At 38.2% G+C, this 24,235-nt stretch overlaps 1 protein-coding gene across 3 annotated transcripts in view; it reads right to left on the bottom strand.

Annotated features, from left to right (window-relative positions):
• Positions 1-24,235, bottom strand: part of LOC144958243 (uncharacterized) — a 177,202-nt gene that overhangs the window by 37,758 nt on the left and 115,209 nt on the right. For 2 of the 3 annotated variants that reach the window (XM_078890085.1, XM_078890086.1), the window contains exon 2: positions 17,379-17,441. In XM_078890085.1, the coding sequence (XP_078746211.1) occupies positions 17,379-17,441 (63 nt within the window). Of the gene's footprint in view, positions 1-2,983; positions 4,390-17,378; positions 17,442-24,235 lie in introns of those variants that run through there. The other variant, XM_078890084.1, reaches the window with a different exon arrangement.

Raw genomic sequence — 24,235 nt, 5'->3', positions numbered from 1 at the left:
TAGAGAGGTATTGTTAATTAATCAATTAAAGAAAGCGCATATTATTTTATTCGTAGAGAAGGCTACCTGCGTGCAGATTGACAGACAGATATGATTATAGGAGAGAATGGAAAGATAATACAGAGACAAAATTGGGATAAGATTTCACATCAGCCCCAGTCAGCATCATAGCCCGACTCACTCCTCCCACAAAGTGATCAAGTGAAAGAGATGAAAAGAGGTGATCAGACGTGTCCGTCATTAAAAGCCGTGGTCCATACATGTGTTACAGCTATCAAATGCCTATCAAGAAACCCTATCACTATCATTATCAAGGTGGGATATCAAAGTTTGTGCTCAAAAGGTGAGCGCGAGTGAGCATGTGTTTTGTGTGTCTGTGTGTTTGTGTGTGTGTGATTTTGTGTGTTTGTGTGTGCGCGTGTGAGAATCCACTCTGTGTAAGTAAGTGAACTGTGCATAGATGCTATAATCCTTTCCAAATATCAGGTCTTTTGTTCCATTGTCAACGCTGAATTTTAAGGAGAGAGAGAGAGAGAGAGAGAGAGAGAGAGAGAGAGAGAGAGAGAGAGAGAGGGGGGGGGGGGGTAATCTGTATGATGTATGTCCCTTTTAATTTAGTCTTTTCGACGGTAAATTAATCTCATTTATAATTAAACGATAATGGGTAATCGCGACGCAACCCCAAGACACCTTTTTGTCCTTTGATATCCATCCAATCTTTTATTTAAATGTTAACAAAAGGGTCATTGCTCACCCCCCCCCCCTCTCTGATTTAGTCCTCTTTCTATATTTATTATTTATTCATTAACTTATTATTATAGCTAAGTAGCTACATATCATCGATATGGTATTCTGCTGAATTAGAATATGTAGATCATAACTTTAAAACTATATCATGGTTGTGTATTCAAAACTAAATGAACTCTGGTTACTCCTGAACATCCAATGACACGTCTCATCTGCCCCTTTTGAAATCTTTACCTGCCCACTTGATGAGTCAGGTGTGATAATGTTGTTATTTAGATTGTGGTAGTAATGATGGAGGTAGCCTGAATGGTATGGGTTGGTGGGTGGCTGGGTGGACGGCCTTGGTGGTTTCCGGTTCCGGTTTAGGTTCAATGCCCCAAGTTCAACTTGCCCCCTTTTTTTGTGTGTGTGGAAGGAAAAGTATCCAAGCGCTTTTTTAAAAAAAACACATTTTAATCTAGACTTTGTCATTGTATTGTCCTATATTTTTAGGAATACAAATTGAACAGTTTGGAATGAGTGCTGAAGTGACTTAGTTCCAATTGCAACGCTCTGACTCTGGCGGCTCTCGGAAACAAAAGACACAAATTATAGAAAAAAACAATAGTACTACAGAAATAAAATTTTACAAATATATGAGGCAATAAGAGCGCAAACAAACAAAAAGATAGAATCACTTTGTCACTAACTGCTCAAACCATAGTATGTGTTTATGAAGTGAGTTGCGTTGTGAGTTGGTGTTTGAGTAAGGGAATGAAGGGAAGTAGGCATGAGGAAAACAACAAACATACAAACAACCTACCTCTCTCTCTCTCTCTCTCTCTCTCTCTCTCTCTCTCTCTCTCTCTCTCTCTCTCTCTCTCTCTCTCTCTCTCTCTCTCTCTCTCTATCTCTCTCTCTCTCTCTGATGTGCATGAGTCTGCAACTGTGTATGTGTATCAATGCGGTGTGTGTGTGTGTGTGTGTGTGTGTGTGTGCGTGCGTGCGTGTGTGTTGTTTCCCCTTTTAAACTTCATTGTTGAATGCGTTGGTACGTGTGTGTATGAGAGAGAGTGTGTGTGTGTGTGTATGTGTGTGTGTGTTTGCGAAAGATAGATATATATAATATATATATATATATATATATATATATATATATATATATATATATATATATATAAGAGAGAGAGAGAGAGAGAGAGAGAGAGAGAGAGAGAGAGAGAGAGAGAGAGTGAGGGGGGGGGGGGCGGGGGGATGGGATAGGTCAGTATTATAAGGGCTGAAGCAAGCTGCACTCACCAGACCCGAGTAGATTAGAATTACTATTTATTCAAACAATGACTGACCAGACGCCAGGCTATTCGATATTAAAGGCTTAATATTAACCTATATCATAGGATAGACCAAGATAGTCAGACAAAAGTCACTACTGGGATAGCCCAATAGCCCTCTACACTATTCTATATCAGTACGGATAGGCCCTAACTGGCTCTAGACAGTCAGACATAACAATATAGGGAGCCATGGCCGCAAGAGGAATAGAGAAGATGTGACCGAAGGTGAGAAAAACAGAACGGTGGTGGCGGAGATCTCGAGGTGGTGATGACCCCGGTTTGTTACGTCAAAGACCAGGGGAAACCGATGGATGTATGACGTCACGGACGTGGCTTGGATGTCCAAATCTGAAGACACGGTGGGAGCAGGAATCGGTATCAAAGAAGAGGTGACCGCTGACGCCGACCGAAGAGTCACCCATTAGCCAACATCACCTTGAGTGTTATGGTCATCCTCCCCCCCCCCCCCCCCCCCCCCCCCCCCTTACCCTCAGAGAGATCGTTTTAGTACTGCTGCTACATTTCCTTATCTACCCTTCCCTTCTGCCTTGTCTCACTGACTCACTGTGTATCATCGCTTTACGAAATTATAATGTTATTGCTAGATACGTGTGTGTGTGTGTGTGTGTGTGTGTGTGTGTGTGTGTGTGTGTGTGTGAAAGTGAGAGAGTGAAGAGAGAGAGAGAGAGAGAGAGAGAGAGAGAGAGAGAGAGAGAGAGAGAGAGAGAGAGAGAAAATGGGCGTAGTGCAAAGGTAAACAAATTCAGAACTAAGATAGGCCCAATATATACTATTATTAAATTATACCTAATTATCTAGATTAGACCGTGCAGCCATACCGTATACAGAAAATCGTACTTCTTTCACTTTCTTCCTCTTGCGATACAGAAGAAGCAGATGTGTTTAAAATTACAATTACTCACCCCGAAAGATCATTTTTCTGGCGGCTGTAGTGAACGATTTGGGTGCCCTGGTCACGTGATGATGGGCGCTGTGATGATGGTGTGCCATTGGGGGTACATGATGATGGTGATGAAGGTTGTTGTAGATGGGAGTCAGGGGTGACAGCGGCACTGGCTGCTGCTGGTCAGCACGACGAAATGTCAACATTGTGGTGACGTGAGTGTTGGCGGATGTGGTAGTTCTTGATTTTATTGTAAGATTTTGAGTAGCGGTGCTTACTCAATCGAAACGATAAGATTTAACTATCTATTCTACAAATGAAAGTAACTATCATTTTCAGGGTAGAGATAATTCTACAATTTCAATAAAAATGTCAGTTCACCAGTCGTAGTGATAGCAAATCAGAGAGATCGTAGATCAACACCTGAGAGATTTCTCGAAACCGAAACTTGTCATTGTTGTTGTAAAATCAACGTCACACATCACCATCATTATCATAATAATAGTAAAGAAGAAGTAAATATATGCTTAATTTTAATCATCTGATCGATGACACAGTACAAGGTTCTCGATGTTACACTTTCAGAAGATAGAAAAGAAAACCTATTTCAAGACCGCTTAAGTTTAACTTTAACTTAACTTTCACTGATGTACAAAGAAGATCCTTTGCCTCTACGACTTCAGATTTAGATTATGCAGAACAATAAAAACAAAATGTCAATATAACTGTCGAAAATTTGTTTCCATAAATCAAAATCAAACACAACAATCAAAGATGCAACTCGAAGTTTCTCACAAAAGTTATAAGTGGGGCCTTAACTGCCTTAACCACTGATAGCAACATTCTAATAACAGTCCTCATCACAAATAACGAAAAAGCAACTCTTTATATAAGTCATTTCTAGAATCACAATCACAGCAAGAAATCATCTGTGGTAGAGAACAGTGTTTGTTGTTCCACCTGCGAGCACCACCTAGTAAACTGATCCCCGTGTCTCACACGGTGGGTTTTTATAACCTCATCACTACCTCCAATCTCACTACTCCTACTACGGCAAACAAAAGCTCAAGGCACGTCAACCGAGTTCTAGTTCTAGTGATGCTGCCTCGCCAGCGTAGCGTTCGTTGTTGTCCGTGTAAAACAGAAAGAACGACAAGCACTTCTCGGAATCAGGTACCAAAACTCTTGTGATGATTAGCGAATAGTTTGCCTTGTCTACGCTGCAAGTTCTAGACAGCTAGCTAGGCTCTCGACCGTATCACCTTGCTGATTCTCTATTCCCCACTCACTCATTCGTTCGTTCGCACGTTCAACGCCCCGATGCTCACTCACCCTATTACTCACACACATAATACAATACAAACACACACGCATACACCTTCTCGTCTTGCTTACTCCTCCTCCTCCTCCCTTCCTTCTTTTCTCATTAATTTTCTCCCCTTGCCTATCACACTACGTGTATGCAGATGAGTTCAAAATTTCGCTCACGGATATTACTCGACTCGGCCATTCATCACTCACGCACGTCAAAGGAGAAGAAAGAAAAGAGAAAGAACCGAGATGAACAGAAAGAAAAGAGAGGCATGGTCCCCGATAGATTTGATCTCTCCTTCCCAAGCCAACCAAACGGTTCCTCCTTCGCTTGAAAGAAGAAAGAAAAAATGACAGATTGTGTTAGTGTTATTAATAAAAAGCGATTCGTCGACCAACCAACGATCTCCCTCAAGGCTCAAGGTAGTTCTCGTGCAAGGGAATAGACCACGCCCTGTCGTCACGGTGAAAGGAAATCCATTCGCGCATGCGTGGTGCCCGCCCACCTGACTTGACGTCAGTTGCCCTGACCTAACTGTCTGCTGGCCTAGATTACCTGCTGCTGCCATCCTCACGCGCGTCGTCGTCGAACCAGAACGTGAGTAGGGAATCTTGAACTAAACATTGTCATCTTGATAAAAAGTCTTGTAACCCACCACTGTTACACATGTCCCAACTCAAAGCGAGGAGCAATAAATATACTACAAGACATGAATAAATGGATTGGGGACAACAATAAACAAAATGGTACCACTTACAAAAAGTCACTGTTGGGTACACCGAGAAAACTCATTAAACAAGCAAACAAGAGAGAGAGAGAGAGAGAGAGAGAGAGAGAGAGAGAGAGAGAGAGAGAGAGAGAGAGAGAGAGAGAGAGAGAAGGGGGGGGGGGGGGTTAATAGGCAAGCAGTTTCTCATTTATTTCATTTTTTTTGTGTGTGATTTTATAACAATTTAGGAAAGTATCAATGCTGAACCAAATTTAAGACATGTTGGTGGTGCCCTGTCAGATAGGTACAAAAATGCATAAAGTCAATTACAAGACTTAACTGACGAATTAATTGCCTTTCGCCTTCAAGGTCGTCTGACTTTGCAGATCAATCTTGTGAAATCAATCCATTTGTCGCTATTCTGTGCTATCATTCTCAGTGTTTCTATTTGTGTATATAGATTGTGTAAGTCGCACGGTTTTGTCATTAATTTAGTCTTTTTAGGTCGTTGTTCAGAGTTACTGGTAATGTTGTTGTACATAGACCTTCCCCTGGTTCTTTTCCTTTGTTTACCAAAATAAAACACAGTGGCTTTATTTCCAAGGATATCCTCACTCACAGAGAACAGTTTCTTTATATTTCCTGTATAATATTTTACTTGATATTTTCGCAATGACAGAACATTCATAAACATACATACATACAGACACACACACACACACACACACACACACACACACACACACACACACACACACAAAGTTACCCTTCATTTTTTTTTTAAAGATCCAGCTACCCACTTCAAGTCCTGCTCTCAACACTGCGATTTCCACCCGTATTGATGTAAGTAACAGGATATTATAAGGAACAGGGTGGGCACTGCATATTGCATTGAAAACTAAAAAAGTTTAATATGGGTCTTAACTTCTGGTCTATATTATCATAGACGGGTTGCAAACTAAGGCAACAAAATCTAGAAGTAGAAGTCGGTGGTTGAAAATCAAATAAATTTGAAATCATTTTAGAAGCTTGACGGCGCTTACGACGCTTACTTTTAGGTCATATTATGTCATCACCTTAGAAATTGAAAGATCAAAGACCAATATGATGGGGTAGAGTAATGCGTTAAAACACGAATGTGGGTGTTATTCCTAATATTGAAGGAGTAAAAGTAGCGACGGTCCCGTTAATGGTATTTAATTGACAGCGAGGATGAAATAAAATGGGTCTCTCAGTCTCTTCCCTACAATAACGTTACTCGGGACAGCGGGACTTCAAAGAAAACCAGAAGCCCAAAGACGTGATGTATTTTAGTAGAAAATGGAAGGATTAGACAATAGGGGGATTGGGTGGATTGTGGCCAGCGACTTCCCATATTACTATTAGTAGACGATGATTGTGGATCGTACAAGCTAGAATGGTGTGTGTGGATTGTGTGAGTAGGGGAGGGCGGGGTCGATGGAGGAGGGTGAATGAATGGCGGTGATGAGTTATTATGTGAGAATGTCAACAACTCTCTTTTGAACTGGTGACGTTGTAGTTTGATCTTTGTAGTCGATGCCAATCCAGATGAAAGTTAATTTGATAGTTTAGTAGTAGTGGTAGAAGTGGTTGTAGTGGTGGTGGTGGTGGTGGTGGTAGTAGTAGTAGTAGTAGTAGTAGTAGTAGTAGTAGTAGTAGTAGTAGTAGTAGTAGTAGTAGTAGTAGTAGTAGTAGTAATAGTGATGGTGGTGGTGGTGTAGTATAGTAGTAGTAGTAGTAGTAGTAGTAGTAGTAGTAGTAGTAGTAGTAGTAGTAGTAGTAGTAGTAGTAGTAGTAGTAGTAGTAGTAGTAATAGTAGTAATAGTGATGGTGGTGGTGGTGGTAGTAGTAGTAATAAGAATAAGAAAAAGAATGATGATAATAATAATAATAATAATAATAATAATAATAATAATAATAATAATAATAATAATAATAATAATAATAATAATAATAATAATAATAATAATAATAATAATAGATAGTAGTAGTAGTAGTAGTAGTAGTAGTAGTAGTAGTAGTAGTAGTAGTAGTAGTAGTAGTAGTTAGTAGTAGTAGTTAGTAGTAGTTAGTAGTAAGTAGTAGTATAGTAGTATAGTAGTAATAGTGTGGTGGTGTGTGTAGGTAGTAGTAGTAGTAGTAGTAGTAGTAGTAGTAGTTAGTAGTAGTAGTAGTAATAATAATAATAATAATGCTGAAAACTTATATAGCGCTATAACTCCGAGACACCAGACTCTAAGCGCTTAAATTACAAATTACTTTGGCTGAAACATACTCATTCACACACACAAGCACACACACACACACACATACACACACACACAATACAACACACAACACAAACCAAACCTATCTTGCTTCTCATACCATCTACTAAAAAATTTTTTATTCTCTATTGTCTTCTGGCACTTTTCTATTCACTTCATATCTTGTTGTTACCAACATAAGTGCCTGCTCCACTCACTTTTCTGAATTTAAATTCACCCCATACACCGGAGCATACTCAATGTCTCAATCGTTTCTATGTTAATGTTTGTGTTGAGAATATTGGCTATTAAGCTTAACTGCTGGTCAAAATTATTCGCGATGGTGGTGTACGAACGAATCGGCGGTCTCAAGAAGTGGGTGAGAGAGGGATCTAGTAATGACTTTGAGTTTGAAACGAATATTTTTGTGTTCGTGGATAGCTCACACGGTAGAGCCACGCTCTCACCTGCCAGGCGGAGTTGTCGTACCAGTAAGGTCGCAGGTTCAAACCCCACCATCGCCGCGAAAAATTTTTTATTCTCTATTGTCTTCTGGCACTTTTCTATTCACTTCATATCTTGTTGTTACCAACATAAGTGCCTGCTCCACTCACTTTTCTGAATATTGGATAGTAAATGTAAATAATTAATATATTGTGGGACAGCGTTACGGTCTTTGCTTCGTACCCGAAAGGTACGGAGTTCTATCACCCACCGCTGCGCTGTGTGGTCATAAACAAGTCACCTCACCCTAGCTTAATTTGCGGCGCTGCACTGCGGCTCACGCCTGTGTTACTCCAGTCTTCCCATTGGAATAGACCCTAGAGAAAAAATTCCCCTATGGGATGAATAAAGGGAATTTTATTTTATTTATTTTATTTTAAATAAAAATTAACACTTGTTTATAGAATTTCCAGGGATTTACCAAATTTGGATGAAAGGAGACGATATTTTTCTTACAGTCACTGATTATTAATATTACCATCATCAACCATGTCCGTGTACCACAATCAAATACTAAATAAAAGATTCCTTCCAACCACACACTAGACATGTTATAATGTAAAAATTAAAACACACCAACAAAACCAAAGAAATAAAGAATAAATAAAACCTGAGATTCATATCGATCAATATCCACCAAACGTGCTGAAAGCACTTTACAAAGGTTCCTTAACAAACAGCAACACTTAAAATGTAGCACGAGACATGAAGCATGTTAGGCGATATTATTATATATTATTACAATTTTTTCCAGGTAGGGTACTCATTTTACACCTGAGTACGATGAGAACATGAATAAAGAGCCTTTTCCTAGGCTCATGGCTGGACTTGACCCCAGGACCTTCCGATCCGAAGACGAGTGTCATTACATACCACAAAAACCCGCAACATCCAATCATTCCCTCACTCCACTCACTCAATCACTCATTCATTCATCAGTCATCACGAAATGTACTCACTCAGGTAATCGTTACTCACACATCACACGTAGGACGACCAGGTACACAGCCAATCAATAACCGCTACACACATAATATAATAATATATATACCGGTATTCCAGTGATCATCATCAGCAGCACCAGATAGTGATGGAATTAGTTGATTGCTTTTACTTCCGATCATCATTAACCAGTTAACTGCCTTGTTCTAGAAAAACACGCATTTCAAAATTTGGCAAAAAAAAAAAAACCCAACTCGTCCTCAAATAACAATCGATTTAAATGTCCTTCATCTTGGCAAAAACTCTCAAAACTTGGGACTTGATGGAATATTTCACCAAGTCCCAGGTTTGAGAGTTTTTTGCCAAGATGAGTGTCATTTAAATCGTACGATATTTGACGGACAAGTTTTCTGGCCAAATTTTTTAAATACTTTTTAAAAAAATTTCTCCAGATTGAGTGCGGTTGGTAAGATCCATACAGACAGACAGATGGTGGCAGTGATCGAGTAGGGAATGACACAGGGACGACTCTCCACCTCCCCCCTCTTTCTCTCTTCTCATTGATAGTCTTTACAACTACAGGTAAAACAGGTATTTGACTAATCAATAAAATAATAATATAACCTATCGATAAGATGAGATTGCATGTAATCAGATACCGGTGACAGGTTTTACTATACTCATTATTATCATTATCGAACAATGAATGGGACCTGAATAATTATTATAGCTTGGACTGTCACTCCCTTTATTGTTTTGGAAGACAACAGTCGTAACGTCACTTCCCTCGTAATGACGCATGGTTACTTAGTAACTGGCTCTGAACTATCGGAATAATGGCGGACGCCCTTATGAAATATTTATTCTGCGACGAGCATAAAAGCGTATCCAGAGGATAAAAACATTATAAATCTGATCATGTTTTGACTTTTACACAGTCTGATCACAAGACATATGAAAAGTTCTAGCCAGCATGAAAAATAAAAAGTACCGATTTTCTTTGTTTAGAACCACGATGGCCGCCGTTGCTGGGCGACGTGACATCAGACCGGGTAAGCCGGTCATGAACTGTACAAAATACAACTTTTACTTCTGTAATAAAATAGCAATAGGAAATAGAATGGAAGCTTTAATATACTCAACAGATGATAATGTGGACGTCTCGGGTTAGCCGGTCATGAACTGTACAAACTGCAACTTCTACTACTGTAATATGTAATAAAATAAATATAGGAAATAGAATGGAAGCTTTAATATAATCAACAGATGATAATGTGGACGTTTCGGGTTTTTTTCCATTTCTCAATAAAACATGACTTCCATTTCATTTCCTATTGTGATTATTTATTCGGGCTTCAAGCAGCACATTCATAACTGTAATTATGGTTGGGCATCTTGTTGTTGTTGTTGTTGTTGTTGTTATTATTGTTATTGTTGTTGTTGTTGTTATTATTATCATCACCATCATCATCATCATCGTCATAATTTAATAATAATTAATATATATAATAATAATAATAATAATAATAATAATAATAATAATAATAATAATAATAATAATAATAATATTATTATTATTATTATTATTATTATTATTATTATTATTATTATTATTATTATTATTATTATTATTATTATTATTATTATTATTATTATTATTATTATTATTATATTATTATTATTATTATTGCCTTTTAGCTAGTATCATGTACGCATTGTAGTGGAGCGGCGCTTATGCTACCACGATTATCATCATCATCATCATATCTCATCATCTATCATCATCATTCATACATCATCTATGCATCATCGTCATGGTCATCATCACTAACTACATATATAATAATAATAATATATAATAATAATAATAATAATAATATATATTATATTATTATATTATATATTATTATTTATTATTATATATTATTAATTATTATTATTATTATTATATATTATTATTATTATTATTATTATTATTATTATTATTATTATTATTATTATTATTATTATTATTATTATATTATTATTATTATTATTATTATTATTATATATTATTTTATTATTATATTATTATTATTATTGTAGTTAGTGATGATGACCATGACGATGATGATGATGATGATGATGATGATGATGATGATGATGATGATGATGATGATGATGATGATGATGATGATGATCGTGGTAGCAAGCCGCCGCCTCCACTACAATGGCGTACATGATACTAGCTAAAAAGGCAATGAATAAAAATAAAAAGCAATCAGAGTTAATGTAATTAGATAGAATGATGACAGGTAGTGCAAGTAGGTAGTCGATCACCTTGTACTCACACCACGGTAAGATTGATGGGGGAGGGGGGGACTTCCACAGTCTCTTTTCTCCTACCCTCCCTCTCCCCCCCCCTCTCTCTCTCTCTCTCTCTCTCTCTCTCTCTCTCTCTCTCTCTCTCTCTCTCTCTCTCTCTCTCTCTCTCCTTTTTTCCCCTTCTTTATCTATCCATCCATCCATCCATCCGTCCGTCCCTCCGTCCGTCCGTCCGTCCATCCATCCATCCATCCATCCATCCATCCATCTATCTATCTATCTATCTATCTATCTATCTATCTATCTATCTATCTATCTATTTATCTATCTATCTATCTTTAGTTCTCACCTTTTCTTTCTCACTCTCTATTTCACACACGCACACACACACACACATACATACACACACCCCACACACACATCTGTCACGACATATTATACATAAAGGCAATGCATATCAATGACAAGAGTTCAGAAGATACTTCATTGAATAATATTACTAGATACTGGAAAAATTAATTTTATGGCTTGGGTCTTGTGTTGTGTTATGGATATTTCAAGCTTTCACTCCACACAGGTGATGACGAGTACCTACATTATGTTAATCGGTACACATAAGGAGATTTCGAGAATGCTCATATGATAAATTTGCATAAAATACGCCTTGCAATGAATGGAATTCATTTATTCATTCATTCATTTATTCATCTATCCATCCATCCATCCATCCATCCATCCATCCATCCATCCATCCATCCATCCATCCATCCATCCAGCCATCCATTAATTAATTAATTCATTCATTTATTTATTTATTTATTTATTTATTTATTTATTTATTTATTTATTTATTTATTTATTTATTTATTTATTATTCATTTATTTATCGATTTAGAAACTACATATTCACGATGAAAAGGACTGAACAGCAACAGTCTTATACATCACTGCGGTGAGCACAGTAGTGACATCTATAGAGGTACCTACTATAAGTAGAATCTGGGTGAGCAGCAGCAGCACGCAGCTATAAACAGAACTGGTTTAGAACAAGGTAATTTCACGCAATGGTGAATATGACAATTTGACTCGTCGAGTTAACCCTCTCCTTACCAACTATAGGAAAATCGTGACAATCGTTACGATAATCTAACCAACCTTTTTCTTATTCTAATTTCTTTAGTACATCACAACATTTAAATAAAACGAGCAGTGTGTTGTAGAGCATGGTGTGCTAAAGAAATTATGTATCGCAAGAATTTTACTGCTGTTATGTCTGAGTGATAACAAATCTATTTTTGTGTTAGTTGGGTGTGAAGTTTTGGGGGAAATCCTGAAAATGGCTTGTAAGGAGAGTTAACTCATCGTATTACTACGGATATATATGAAGTGAGTAGAAAAGTGCCAGAAGACAATAGAGAATAAAAATTTCTCGCGGCGGTGGTGGGGTTTGAACCTGAGACCTTATTGGTACGACAACTCCGCCTGGCAGGTGAGAGCGTGGCTCTACCGTGTGAGCTATCCACGAACACAAAAATATTCGTATCAAACCCAAGTCATTTCTGGAGCCCTCTCTCACCCACTTCTGGAGACCGCCGATTCGCTCGCACACAACCATCGCGAAATTATTTTTGACCAGCAGTTAAGCTTAATAGCCAATATTCTCAACACAAACATATAACATAGAAACGATTGAGACATTGAGTATGCTCCGGTATATGGGGTGAATTTTTAATTCAGAAAAGTGAGTGGAGCAGGCACTTATGTTGGTAACAACAAGATATGAAGTGAGTAGAAAAGTGCCAGAAGACAATAGAGAATAAAAATTTCTCGCGGCGGTGGTGGGGTTACTGGCTGCCGTGATAAATGATATGACGACAAGACCAGCAGCGTGTTGTCGACGCGGAGGGATACATAGCAATAAATTAATGACAGATGAGAATGAAAGTAAAACAATGAATCCATGGAACGAAACAAATTATTACATATTATTACATACATTATCGTCAAGCTCATGAAACCGGAGTTTATTCCAGTTTCTATAGCGTGAAAGGGACAATAGCAATTGCTTGCTATGCTCTGGATAAATATAATATAACAACAATTTTGGAAATGATTTGTGGAGAATGTGGAATACATTTACGTGTAAACATTGCCGATCCTTTCTCCATCCTTCTTCTTCTTCTTCTTCTTCTTCTTCTTCTTCTTCTTCTTCTTCTTCTTCTTCTTCTTCTTCTTCTTCTTCTTCTTCTTCTTCTTCTTCTTCTTCTCTCTCTCTCTCTCTCTCTCTCTTTCTCTCTCTCTCTCTCTCTCACACACACACACACACACATATACACACACACAAACCCATGGACCCATATCAATTTCTTAGCCAACTCCAAACCAGTAGCTGTCCAGTTCTCTCATTGTATAAAAAGAAGACAATAAATTCGACAACGCTCAAAAATGCCTTTAGGGTCACTACAGACCGGTCAAACCATTCCGCCGAACGGCCTCGACGTCTCGACCTGACCTGCTTCCGGGTTGCCGTACACGCGCGCCGTGTTTGAATGACCTCTGACCCAGATCCCGTCAAGCGTGTCTCGGCCCCGTCAACATGGAACACTTATGAAAGTGACACCCATTCACATCGAGCACGAATTATTATTATGATTAAAATCCTTACTCACAGGCAGGGTACAACAGTTCACCATCGCCGACCGACATGCCCAGCACACGCGTGAGCTGCTACGACAGGACAAACCCAAACAGACCCGTGTGTATAGATTTAATTTCCTGCATAATTGACCCACGGAAATATTCGTGATCCCTATCATACGCCTTTTAAATCTCAAAGAAAAGTTGATCTATTGTTTGTTTAACTTTGTTTATGCTTTTTTTTTTTTTCTCTCTTTTAACCATTCAAAGCCTGAGCTGCGAGCTTTTTTTTTTTTTTTAAAGTCATTGCAATACATTAGTTAACCCTCTGGTCTACTTCAGTCACCCCGAGTGAATGCACGCATCCAGTCCTTATAATACGGTTATGGAATTCCCTGGATCCTGACAACTTGAGATGTTCTGAGGGTATGATAAATTTACTTGTCAAAATAGACCGTTTCTGTCACAAGAGGACATGATCACTGAGATCCCCCAACCCAACACAATACATACCACACCACTCACATGTTGCGTCTATATAAAGTAATGAAGCTGCAACAGTATGGATTTGATTGGATTGTTCTTTAAATACAGTTAGAGAAAGCGATATATTATAGATAGTATGCGCTTTGCGAAGAAGCTCACAACATGGCCATCCGGAAGTATAACGGACAAACACACAAAACCATGTGTAACCATGAACTTTCATAGTCTGGATAATGCAGTTTAGTGAGAATTACTCATAAATGCGGATGGCAAAAAACAATAACAAAGACCTGAATGACGTCAACTTCATTCTATCTATAGATAGTATGAAGTTGGCGTCACTCGTGTTTTTGTTATTGCTTTTTGTCATCCGCGTTTATGAGTAATTCTCACTAAACTATATTAACCAGACTATAAACGTTCAAGGTTACACATAGTTTGTGTGTTGGTCCGTTATACTTCCGGATGGCAATGTTGTGAACTTCTTAGCCAATCGCATACTATCTCTTGTATCATGCACGAACAAGGCCTGTCGTAACCAGTAAACATAGAACAAAATATACATATTATGATTAGTTTATCTCCAAAGAATTTGAAGAAACAGCGTTTAATAGTTTGAAACAGTAATGAATAATGCCCCCATTTCTTGTGTTTTGTTTCGTATTTATTTTGATTGAGTTTTTGTTGATTTATGGTTTAACTCTCGCCTTACCAGCCATTTTCAGGATTTTACCCAAAACGTCACACCCAACTAACCCAAAAAATATATATTTTTACCACTCACACCAGCGACATCTATAGAGTATTATGAAGTCCTAGACTCAAACACAATAGCAGTAGAAAGTTCTTGCGATACATAGATATTTCTTTAGCAAAACATGCTCTACAACACACTGTTCATTTTCTTAAAATATTATGGTTTACAAAAGAAATTTGAATGAGAATAATGTTGGTTGCATCGTAACGAATGTGACGATTTTCCTATAGATAGTATGCACTTGGCTAAGAAGCTCATAACATTGCCATCCGGAAGTATAACGGACCAACACACAAAACCGTATGTATCCATGAACGTTTATAGTCGGGTTAATACAGTTCAGTGCAAAGACCTGAGTGACGTCATCTTCGAACTATCTATAGATAGTATGCAGATGACGTCACTCAGGCCTTTGTTATTGTTTTTGCCATCCGCGTTTTGTGAGTTGTTCTCACTAAACTGTATAACCAGACTATAAAAGTTCATGGTTACACAGCGTTTGTGTGTTGGTCCGTTATACTTCCGGATGGCAATGTTGTGAACTCCTTGGCCAACCGCATTCTATCTATAGTTGGTAAGAGGTAAGAGGGTTAAAATAAATATTTATTGTGGGGAGGGGGACGGAGATATCACGCAATCAAGAGGTTGTGCTGGGTTTCTGATTGCAGAACTACAAAAACTACTGCCACAAACCAGTGACAGTTGTTGTCCACGCAATTCGATTAAGGTGACCAATGGTCACTTCTGTCACCCACTGGGATAACCTCAAGGTCCATTTGTGACCGGCACGTGCCTTGTTGTCCTCTGACTGGGGACAGATGACAAATGTAAACAAACCCTCACCTGTTATTGAGTGTGTACGGTTAAGTAAAATGCTATCCAGATCGGTCAGCCAAATCAACGGTAGCCAACATTCAAAACTATATGTTAACTTCTTTTATACTCTATAAGAGATAATTTAGAGAGAATAAATCACCTCTCTGGCCATTGAAACAACAATCAATAAAAACAGAAATAAATAAATAAATAAATAAATAAATAAATAAATAAATAAGAAAGGAACAATACATTATAAAGAAAGACGCCAACTTCATCGATTCATAAAATTAAAATTATGGTCTCCCGCCCCCCCTCTCTCTCTCTCTCTCTCTCTCTCTCTCTCTCTCTCTCTCTCTCTCTCTCTCTCTCCCACCCCCCCTCCCTATAATTTATTAATGGCAGCTCGGCGCCAGAAACCACGAATGCTTCGCTTCCATCCATTAACAATTTGAAAAATAAATAATTTGATAGAAATGACCAATGGCCACTTCTGTCCACTCACTCACGAGGACAAAATCAAAACCAATGTCCACTCGTAACTCGCACGTGCCGCAGCAGCAGCCGCTGCTCACGAATTTAAATAGGAAGGAGCAGCAGATGAGAGATGTAAACAAAGTCTCACCTGTTATAAAATGACAATCTTCTTTACAAATTTGAACCCGAGACATTCTCTCGGTGTATAGTTGTTCGCGGGACAAGTTGTCAGTCTCCCATTATCATTACAATTTACAGTGTAATCCGATACGCTGTAATAATGACAAGAGAAACACATGGCCAGACTAGCCAGTAACCTCTATTATAGAAGGAACGAAGTTGACGTCACTCAGCTCATTGTTGCTATTTCTAGACCGCATATTATATTATTAGCGATTAGAGTTCTGACTGAAATAATATAACAATCTTTAAACATTAAAAAAATATTTTTTTTTAATAAGCTCGTCCGCCACGACATCATAATATATCGTCGCCTAAGCATTCCATGAAGGAATATAGATATTTCATCAAACGAGATGTCTGATGTCAACAGGAATCACCCATGTTGATCAAAGTGAGCAAATTGGGAGTTAATAATCTTGCCCAATGAAAAAAAAACGAAAGTGCCTGAAACGGGGCTCGAACCTGGGACCTTCCGAGTCACAGTGCAATGCCTTAACCACTCAGTCACTTCGCCCCCCCTTAAACATTAAAGGTTACATAAAATAGGTTTGTGTGTCGGTATGTTTAATATGGATGGCAGATACTGTGACTAAACACATAACATCAAAGAGCATAAGCTGATCAGTTGTTTATTTAGCTCTTTGTTGACAAACGTATAGATAGTATGCGCTTGGCTAAGAAGCTCACAACATTGCCATCCGGAAGTATAACGGACCAACACACAAAACTCTGTGTAACCATAAACTTTTAAAGTCTAGATAATACAGTTAAGTGAGGATTACTCATAAACATGGCTGGGAAAAAAACAATTAAAAAGAGACCCGAGTGACGTCAACTTCATTCTATCTATAGGATCCACCTTTGCGATTCTTGTGGTAAGGCGAGGTGCTTGCTCAAGACCACAGAGCGCAGCAGGTATTCGAACTCGGTACCTTTCGGATACGAAGCAAAGACCGTAGCGCTGAGCCACGCTGCCCCCAAATGAAAAAAAAAAAAACAAAGACAGGCAAAAACACTCACCCTGTGCTTCATCTAATTTTTCCTCTCCTGTTGCCAACTGTTCACCGTTGTTATCAACTGTTTCTGTGAAGATAAGAGAAATTAGAAAAATAAATCAACAATTAGTAAACATAGAATAAAATAACAAATTACTCATAAAAATGAATGAATTAATTAATTAATTAATTAATGCATGAATGAATGAATGGGTTAACGAATGAATGAATGAATGAATGAATGAATGAATGAATGAATGAATGAATGAATGGATGAATGGGTGAACGGATGAATGAATGAATGAATGAATGAATGAATGAATGAATGAATGAATGAATGAATGAATGGGTGAATGAATGAATGAATGAATGAATGAATGAATGAATGAATGAATGAATGAATGAATGAATGGATGAATGAACGGATGAATGAATGAATGAATGAATTAATGAATGAATGAATGAACGGATGAATGAATGAATGGAACACGCATAAATAAATGATTGAATAAATGAATGATTGGGGGGGAGGGGATCAATTAATGAGAAACCAATACTGGATCAATTGATACAAAATATACCAGCATTTCTTTAAATTCTATTTATCATGAAGATAGTATGGAGCGGATTGAAGAGGTCAGTCAAATGAAGAACTGATATCATATGTAATGTGAATTAAGCCTCAGATGTTCCTTCAGACTTGAGACTCAAATTCCTAGCTCAATGATAATAGTATGTAATATCCCATAAATGAAATAAATAAATGAATAAATGAATAAATATATGATTAATTGAATTGTTCAATTGATTAATTTGCAAATAAATAATAAATAAATGAATAAACAACTAATTACCTAAATAGAAATAAATAAATAAATAAATAAATAAATAAATAAATAAATAAATAAATAAATAAATAAATAAATAAATAATAAATAATAAATGATTCGTTTTTTGCTTCATGGTTCGACACTTTTCGACACTTTAAAATGTCCATCAAATTGAGAGAGAGAGAGAGAGAGAGAGAGAGAGAGAGAGAGAGATAGAGAGAGAGAGATAGAGAGAGAGAGAGAGAGATGGGGGATATGGGCAGGGGGGGGGGGGGTGAAGGGGTCTGAAGTAAGCGGGTAATAATGTGCAGACAAGGTGTGCAGCTTGACCTCTAAGATGACCCAATCACCAATCATCCATCAGTGTCTTTCAGTAGCAATCAGTACTCATGGGAAATAACTCTCTCTCTCTCTCTCTCTCTCTCTCTCTCTCTCTCTCTCTCTCTCTCTCTCTCTCCCTCTCTCTCTCTCTCTCCTGTCTTTCTTTCTTTCTCTCACTCACTACCACTACCCCACTCTCTCTCCGGATCTCTATCTCTCTCTCTCTCACACACATACACACACACATTCACACACCAGAAATTGCATAGGATACAGTCAAATGCCCACCAATGGCTAAACAATGACAAAGTATATTAAGTATCGGTTAAACCAATGTGTTAAGTATTAACCATTAGCTCTGTTTGAACCAATGCGAGAGAACTTACTGACTTCTTTGGCTGGCATAGAAAAAACGAAAGAAAAAGAGAATTTAAAAAAAAAAAAAGAAGAAAAGAAATGAAAAGAAATTAAAAGAAAAGAAAAGAAAAGAAAAAGAAAAGATAAACAAACAAAAGAAGTATCTAAAATAATCTACAATGAACTTGAATTTGCTGTCGAGTTGCATGCATGTTATTTGTCTATCTAAAATAAAATTACATTTACTGTAAAGTTGCATGTTATTTCTCTATCTCCAAGCCAGCCAAGCATAGTCAGACATAGAGAAAAACAAACAAAAATCATCCGTTCTCTGTACTAAATACCGAACAGTCATACTATGATTAAAGTCCGAGCATCAATCGTCTGCAAGCCTGGCCCATGTTATCCAGCAGGCCCCCAGAGAGGAAACACGGAGGCCAAATGGCTACTTTGCTTTATGGTCAAATGACATGACCCGGAACCGACAAGTTTCACCTTTATCACCCGCCATGACACAAGCCCCAGGGTCAAATGCAGCAGATATTATTATGTTTCTGAGCTTGCGGTACCTACAGCGAAAAGGTAAAAAAATGGAAAGGCTTCAATGTGGTTACTGTAAAGAAATAAACGCACAGACATAAATAAACAGACTCTTGTTGCACCCAACCGAAGTTATTGTGCCATTGAGATATGAAGTGAGTAGAAAAGTGCCAGAAGACAATAGAGAATAAAAAATTTTTTCGCGGCGGTGGTGGGGTTTGAACCCGCGACCTTATTGGTACGACAACTCCGCCTGGCAGGTGAGAGCGTGGCTCTACCGTGTGAGCTATCCACGAACACAAAATATTCGTTTCAAACCCAAAGTCATTTCTAGATCCCTCTCTCACCCACTTCTTGAGATCGCCGATTCGTTCGCCACCATCGCGAAGTAATTTTGACCAGCAGTTAAGCTTAATAGCCAATATTCTCATCACAAACATCACAAACATTGAGTCGCTTCATCTAATAATTCTTTGAAAACGTGAGCGGCAATGGGCATGATCTATATTAAATTTCCATGTGCTCGAGGTCATTGGTCACATTGCAAAATGTGTTCAAAGTGACCCATATAGTGAAAAGTGTTCAGTTTTTTTAAATATCTAACATCACGATTGGTCCTTTTATTCAGTTTGACACATCAATATGTTTATAACTTTTGTAAACAAAGCAGCGTATTTACAGTTGTTATGAAATATCCAGTTGTTGGACAGCAACAAATCATGTGATTGATGACCTGGTTAGACGAAAACATGAATATAGATGGCTCCCATTGTCTCCCACCTCATGATACAATTGTATGCTTGAGCCAATGATCGAAGGACGTCTTCCAAAAAAAAACACATTAAATATTACGCTGTCTCTTTTAAATTCCTTTACAGAAACTCGAGGAGCATCACCAGAACGCGTTGACGATTAATAAAATAATTTGCTTTCACTGTCTTTTTTTACGTTGATCATAATATAATCGAACTAAAATTGTTAAGTATCGCTGCTTGGTTCTAAATAAAGAAAATCGGTACTTTTTATTAATTATTCATGCTGGTTAAAACTTTTTCACATTTTCATGCCATCAGAATGTATAAAAGTCAAAACATGATCAGATTTATAATGTTTTTCTCCTCTGGATACACTTTTATGCTCGTCGGAGATGTATTTCATAAGGGCGTCCGTCATTGTTCCGATAGTTGAGAACCAGTGACCATGGGTCATTACGAGGGAAGTGACGTCACGACAGTTGAACCTTATCATTGGTAGCATTTATTTTTATAAGCCTTTTTAGTGTATTATTTGCTAAAGAGAAGACTTTTAATTCTGTGTGCTCTTTCAACCCCTTTCTTCGTTTTGGTTCTTGATTCTCAATCTGAGAAGCTGATGCATCGAGGATAATAATATTGATTCAGAGACAGCTAATCATTGTGATCTGAGAGCAAGAGAGTGAGTGCTGATTACTAATGCCGCTACCGATGCTCATTTACATTTGGTATCAGGGCCGCCCAGCCGGCATAATAAATATAGCCGGCTTCTTTCTATCCACCGTCTTTTACAGGCAGAGAGTATCTGTCCTCTCCCTCATTATCATACGGTGATTAATTATAGGAAAACGACGACGACCACGACGACAATGTCAATGTAAGAAAAATAATATGCAGGCAAAATGGATGGGGTGAGTGAAAGGGTGAATGGTTGGATGGAATGGAAAGATGGAAGGACGGATGAATGGCTGGATGGATGGATGGAAGGATGGATAGATGGATGGACGGACGGAAGGACGGATGAATGAATGGCTGGATGGATGGATGGATGGATGGATGGATGGATAAATGAATGGATGGATGGGATGGATAGATGGACGGACGGGCGGAATGAATTGATGGCTGGATGGATGGATAGAGAGATAGATGATGGATGGATGGAAGAACGGAAGGATGGACGGACGGATGAATGGATGGATGGATGTTTAAATACAGAATAAATGAACGAACGTATGAATGAATGGTTAACGGATATTATTCATATTCGGAGAATGGGGGGGGGGGGTGATGGGAAGAGCTGGGGGGGGGGGGGGGAAGAAGAGAGAGAGAGAGAGAGAAGAGAGAGAGAGAGAGAGAGAGAGAGAGAGAGAGAGAGAGAAGAGTAGCTGCACTATCAAAGAAAACTATTGAAAATATCATAATATGATTGGGGGGGGGGGGCATAACATTTCTTTCTTTTTTTTTTTTAAACAGAAGAGAGAAAGAACTCCTTCAAGTGAAGATAGACACATTTAAAACCGATTAAAATCCAATTAAAACCCATACATTATCTGGATCCCGTGTGTCAATAAACAAACCAGGAAGATTCAATTCAATTCAATTATAATAATAAGTTGTCTCTAACACTCGCTTACGAACTCACTCATTACTATTAAAATAGTTTTCGATATGGAGCTCATGCACGGACGGTAAACACACACACACACACACACACACACACACACAAACACACAAACAAAAGGGCAACAATTGAACATCCCGACTATCACAAATAAATGCCCGCATTGCACTTGAATAATAATTAAATTGTTGTTTTTTCCACACAAAAAAATGTTAATCCTAATCCTAAACATTTCTGAGCCAATTGTAATTAATTAATTATTTCAAACCCGATACAAAACCAATGCCGTAACCACAAACGCCACCCACGATAGCGCGGGATGAGTAGACCACAGTGTTTTGCGGTAAACCATTAACAAACACCTTACACAGGATGTCGTACTCACACTATCTTGCATTCACTTACAAAAAGACGCATGTCTCAATAGAGTAAAAAAAAAAAAATGCAATCGACGGTACACAATACTGTTTGATCTTTTGTGCGGGTATGTGGTCTTGTGGTATGACACTCGCTTTCTAATCGGAAGGCACAGGGTTCGAGCCTCGCGCTCGGCGCATAGTTGTGTCCTTGGAGAAGGCTCTTTACTCACATTCTCTCACCGTACTCAGGTGTAAAACGAGTACCTGGCCGTTAACAGCGTTTTTCTGTGTCCGAAAAATTGTAATATTGCCTAACTGGCGTCATATCCCGTCCTACATGTTAAATGTTGCTGTTGACCAGGGACCCCTTGTAAAGCGCTTTGAGCACATTTAGTGGATATTGCGCTATATAAAGTTCAATTTTGTGTGTTTGTGTGTGTGTGTGTGTGTGTGTGTGTTGGTTGGTTTTTTTTTTCTATAAAACCAGACCGGTAGCTGAATATAGTTAGTTGAGTTGTCTAAGTACACGATAATGGCTTATATTATTATGGTGGTTACAGATGCTCAGATTTTCGCTTGGCTGAAAATATCTCCCAAGTATTTTGCCAGTCAGAACCAGTGGATAATTTGACAGAACGAATAACTGGAACGACCGACACAGTTGGATATAACTCTTTTGATGATTTGTCCATTTGGGTGCCCAATAAATTAAAAATAGAGAAAGAAAACAATATACATACATGGATTTAGCGTCAACCACATTCTATCTATAGATAGTATGCGCTTGGCTAAGAAGCTCAAAACATTTCCATCCGGAAGTATAACCGACCGACACATAAAACTATGTGTAACCTTAAACGTCTTTAGTCTGGTTAATACAGTTTGGTGAGAATAACTCATAAACGCGGGTGGCAGAAAACAATAATAACAAAGACCCGAGTGACGTCATCTTCGTTCTATCTATACATGGATTTAGCGTCAACGACATTCTATCTATATGTGACCCTTCATCTCAAAACGGTATTAAGTCGGGTTGGTTAAGATGTTGATAATTGAATTTATAGCCAGAAATATCAGACTTGTGTTGAGTTTGTATAATTTATTGAGGAGAATGGCAACCATATTTTAGGGTTATAATGCCAGCAATTTATATTTTTTTGACCAGTTTAACATTTAATTCGGCATTTAAGCATACGGTTCGTTCCGACATAATACCGTTTTGAGACGATGGGTCACATATGGTTATGGGACAGAAGGAGGTGAGATTTTTTTGGAATAAACCGTTTTGTCATTGAAAGGGAAAGGCAGGTTAGATAATCCGTGGAAACACAAACCGAGCGTCTTCTTCTTGTTGTTTCCTGTTCCTGTAATGGAGGACGACGACGACGATCTCACCTGCAAGAAGTCGCGCTGCGCTATTGACGAGGATGCAAGCAATCACCGTGAAAACAACAATGGCGACGATTATGATGATAATAATGATGACGACGAAGATGCAGGCAACGACGACTAATTCTAACAACTCCCCTGCCGTGCACGAAATAATACGAATAATGGATTATAGATTTATTTGAGCAGGATGGCGGATGTAGTGTGTGGAAGGTGATTGTGAGGGAGGAGAAGGTGGTGGAAGGAAAGGAAAGGAAAGGAAACCGCAAGGTGAGCTCATGGTTGCACGCGATTATATTAAGGCTTTGGATACGAGCAAGTCATTGAGTTCCAGGGATTGTGTGGTTTATGGTTTTAAGGGGTTGTGATTATTATCAATATAATATAAAGGTATTCAGAAAAACCACAGATATGTGACCAATGATAATTTTTTTTATAGATAGTATGCGCTTGGCTAAGAAGCTCACAACATTGCCATCTGGAAGTGTAATGAACCAACACACAAAACTAATGTGTAACCTTGAACGTTTATAGTCTGTTTAATACAATTTAGTGATAATTACTCATAAACGAGGATGGCAAAAAGCAATAACAAAGACCTGAGTAGCGTCAACTTCATACTATCTATACGAGTCATACATTTTCCCCCAGTGAACTCTTACCGTCTGAAAACATAAATACATTCGCGCACATACACACGAGAGGAGAGACGT

Source organism: Berghia stephanieae, chromosome 12 (assembly GCF_034508935.2).
Source record: "Berghia stephanieae isolate SIO BIC M18660-M18661 chromosome 12, UCSD_Bste_1.3, whole genome shotgun sequence".
Lineage (NCBI taxonomy): Eukaryota > Metazoa > Mollusca > Gastropoda > Nudibranchia > Aeolidiidae > Berghia > Berghia stephanieae.
Note: the sequence above shows the minus strand (reverse complement) of the source record. Positions and strands in the feature narration are given on the sequence as shown.